The sequence below is a fragment of the Haliotis rufescens genome, unplaced genomic scaffold, assembly GCF_023055435.1.
Source record: "Haliotis rufescens isolate VD_foot unplaced genomic scaffold, xgHalRufe1.0.p SCAF_8, whole genome shotgun sequence".
NCBI classification, from domain to species: Eukaryota; Metazoa; Mollusca; class Gastropoda; order Lepetellida; family Haliotidae; genus Haliotis; species Haliotis rufescens.
Genome location: NW_025964372.1, coordinates 47,478,177 through 47,482,196, shown reverse-complemented (window position 1 = coordinate 47,482,196; position 4,020 = coordinate 47,478,177). Strand labels below are relative to the sequence as shown.

Here is a 4,020-nt window from a genome sequence, read left to right as displayed (position 1 = left end):
GGGTTCGATTCCCGACATGGGTACAATGTGTGAAGCCCATTTCTGGTGTCCCCCGCCGTGATATTGCTGGAATATTGCTAAAAGCGGCGTAAAACCATACTCACTCACTCACTCACTCACTTTGTTTAACGCCGCACTTAGCGGTATTACAGCTATATGACGGCGGTCTGTAAATAATCGGGTCTGGACCAGATAATCCAGTGATTGATATCATGAGCATCATTCCGTAATTGGGATACAATGACATGACCTTCCGAAACCTTTAGTCGCCTCTTACGACAAGCATGTGTTGCTGAAGACCTATTCTACCCTGGATCTTCACGGGTCCACTGAATACAAAACCACATCTTAGATACAGCATAGTTCAGCCGCAATGTCGTGATCAATATCAAGGGGAAGTATGATTAACAACACACACAACAAAGCACACGTGCATTTATGTTTTCACGTGCCCTACAAACGGTGAGTAACCAAAACGACCTTCACCCTTCATTACGTCACTACAGACTTGCACTAGAGCTTCAGGCATCAATCCAACCACGCACAATACATTATGCTGTTGACGTCAGTATGTAAGATGCCTCAAAGGCAAATAGATATACGAGTTATATCTACAAATCTTAAGAACACTTATTTGGAAGCAAATATCAGCAATCACCTCCTTGTCCTCTCATATATTCTGAAAGGTGCAAACAACCATGTTGTATAGGTGGGAATTGGTTTAGTGTTTATTAACTCCCTGTTCTACACAGATGTAACGTAGTCTACATCACCAGTGCGTTCAAGCCAGATGTCACTGATAGTCAGATGGAATTTAATGGGATTAAATCTGTTAATATGATCATATGGAAGATGATCTGGTTTGCTTGATATCAAATTATCATATATCATCGCCTTAGCAGTCAGCGACACACACCTGATATACCAGTACTGCATATGGCGGCGGGAGACTGTACAACAAACCAGGTATCTGTCCTCTCTCTGTTGATGTGTCTGTAGTGCACATTCGAGAGTCTGTAAATTTGAACTGTACCCCATCTACTGTTACTGTAGCATTTCCTTTTTCACCAAAGCCGGTCAAAGGTCCCTCCATGTCCACATACAGAGTATAGGTCGCACCTGCTGTGAGGGAAATAAACCTGGGAAACAGGACGTCATTCACCTTTCCCATGGCTTGAACCGTCATCTTTGTGTTCACGAAAGGTTCATCAATCGCCACGTTATTGGCGTCATACACTCTTATTGTCAGTGTAAACTCAGCATCCTTCCAACTAACATACAGCTGACACCCCAGTAGGAGAATGCTACGACTAGGTGAGAAGGAGATAGCACTTATCCCACTTCTCAAACTAGGACCCCACAAACTGTGAGACGTAAACCTAGCCACACGTTTACAGGGTGCCTTCAGTTTCCAACCAATAGTATTTCTCTGTGAATGTTTAAATGGAGATATGTCAACAGTTGTGTCTACATTTCTGTCCATTATTCGTACTCTCTCATCCGCTGTCAACACCCCAGATGGGCCGACAACCTTCACCAGGTACTCCAGGGGGATGCTGGTAAACCGGATCTCATACCTCATCTCTCCCAGAAGTCTCCGTATGTTCCTAGGTGTGTCACTCACACCTTCCTTCCGGCATCTTTCCTTTGTCCAGGACAGCACTGCATCAAATACGTCTTCCTCTTTCAAATATAAAACATCTGACCTGACAAACTTATTCATACAATCGGAGCAAAGTTTCACAAAGCCGGGAGATTGGATGACTTTCTTCCCTCCTTGAGTAAGAATCTCCAGGGCCTTCTGTTCCATGTCCAGCTCCCCGTAACCATGACACTCCTCCAGGATGTGACAGGCATTGTCTTCTGACAGGGACTTTTCCATGAACGTTACACACAGATTGAACAATGCATCAAGAAAATATTTCCTGGATGTGTACATTAATCCTGCGACTGTGTCAGCGTTGATAGTTGTCTGGTCTGTGTACACATACCTACAGTAACGCGTAAGAAAAAGGACAGGAAATTTTATTTTATAATTTTGTCAGCGTAATTCATAATCACAGCAGCATACTAACATTGAGTTATATCTTTTACTTGTCGACTTGTTGTGGACCGAAAAATATGGTATATAGTATTTAGAGGGGGTAGTACATTATTTTCCTTCTTTTCACTAGCTAGACCCGGTAAGCATATATACTACATACAAACCTCACTACCCTGTAGCACACACTTTATGTACGGTATTTTGACTTAATGCTGTAAGTGAATGTACGAAGTCAAACATGACAAACATAATACCTGTCTTCACAGCATTTTCGAAACATTGATATGAAAGCAGATAAAGAATATGTGAGGTGTTATCTTAATTTGTGTATTAATTAATATACCGCTAGATTAATCTCACCTTAAGAACTCTTTGAAGATGTCTGCCTCAATGTCGGTGATGGTTACCTCCCTTGTCTCCGCCAGGGGGCCACAGAACATGGCATGGAAGACACAGCTGCGACTGACAAGAACGTAGCGGTGAGCTCGGACCACTTGTTTCTCTGACCCGACACGGAAGGTGACGTCACAGAAATCTTCCGTGTCGAGCATGCGCAGATTACACTCTGTGACAGTCTTCCCAGCCTGCCAGTTATCGACTGTTCCAGATTTTGGGCTCGCACCTGACATCTTGCAGCTTTGAACAGACAGGAAATAAATACATACATATTATAGGTGAGGTGAGGTGAAATTTAGTTTAACGTCGCGTCCAAGATTATTGCACTTATATAGCGACGTGCATGTACGTGTGTGTGTTTGTGTGGCTGCTTGTACTAGTCCGGACTGATGCCGATTTATAGTGCTAGCTCATTCAGATACCATGCCGCAGTCTAACATGAATACCCCACTCAGACACAGTATACTGACTCCGAGCCAACCAGTCCTTGTTTTAGCCCCTTAATGCCGAGCGCCAGACAGGGTAACAACAAGTACCATCTTTTAACGTCTTTTTGTATGACGCGGCCGGGGATCTTGTAGCTTTGAACAGACAAGACATAAATACATACATATTATAGAATATATAGATGATATAGAATATATAGACAGTAGCCCGCATTAAATCAGTGTAAAGGTTCTTTGAATGAGTATTGAAATTCACTTAACAATTAATTGTTTTCAATAACGTTTGAGTGAGTGAGTATGGTGTTACGCTGCTTTTAACATTATTTCAGCAATATCACATCGGGGGACACCAGAAATAAGCTTCACACATTGTACCCATCTGAGTAATCGAACCTGTTCTTCGGCGTGTCTAACGAACGCTTAAACCACTAGGCTACACCACCACCCCAAAAAACATAGGCATTGTGGGCAATTTTTGTTTGTTTACAAACAGCTCACATTGTTTTCGTAGCATTAGCCTGAGAGAGATGTCTGTTTACACATATTGAGGAATGACCTGTAATAGGTATCTCACAATGAAATGTCATTCGGTTGAACAGTATGAAATTAATTTCTCTTGAAGGTAAAGCCAGATATAAATGGATGTTATTCAAAGTAGATGGCACTATCGGAAGGGGCATATATAGGAAATGTTTATCAGATCTCTAAAATCCACATGCCCAACTTTCAATAAATTGTTAAAACCCATATAACTCAACCCTGTCTCCAAAGACTAAAGATACAACTTTACTGTTAGACCAGTGGGGATTCCGGGTAAGAATTGCCATCATCTCGTCGTGAGAGGCAACTTACTATAGCTGCAATATAGCCGAGTGGTCAAACAAAAAAAAACAAAAAAAATAAATAAAACTGTATTTCCAAATGCATATATATCACTCACATCTTCACGACTCGGTCGAAAGGCAAATTGAACTTTTGATGTCAGATGTCATGTTTTTATTACCATCGACAAAGGTCCATACAAATACGAAGGTCAATGTTAGAAATGAGGTGAACTGAAGCCTTGATATTGAGCGAAATCTGCAAGTATACGGTAGCCCATAAAAGTCATGCTTCACCATCACATCGGGGACA

General features: G+C 41.8%; 1 protein-coding gene across 1 annotated transcript; it reads right to left on the bottom strand.

Moving 5' to 3' along the window:
• Positions 1-206: 206 nt before the first annotated feature.
• Positions 207-2,673, bottom strand: LOC125377039 (BTB/POZ domain-containing protein 6-like). The gene is made up of 2 exons (XM_048389839.1): positions 2,405-2,673; positions 207-1,991 (listed from the first exon to the last, which is right to left on the bottom strand). The coding sequence occupies exons 1-2, from the start codon at positions 2,671-2,673 to the stop codon at positions 896-898; spliced, it is 1,365 nt and encodes a 454-aa protein (XP_048245796.1). The 3' UTR covers positions 207-895.
• Between the last annotated feature and the right edge of the window lie 1,347 nt (positions 2,674-4,020).

What these genes read in the sequence shown, in the direction of transcription:
- LOC125377039 (XM_048389839.1), bottom strand. Translation starts at nt 2,673, where the DNA reads ATGTCAGGTGCGAGCCCAAAATCTGGAACAGTCGATAACTGGCAGGCT. An exon ending in ATCTTCAAAGAGTTCTTAAG is followed by an intron (nt 1,992 to 2,404) that starts GTGAGATTAATC and finishes GCGTTACTGTAG; the next exon opens with GTATGTGTACACAGACCAGA.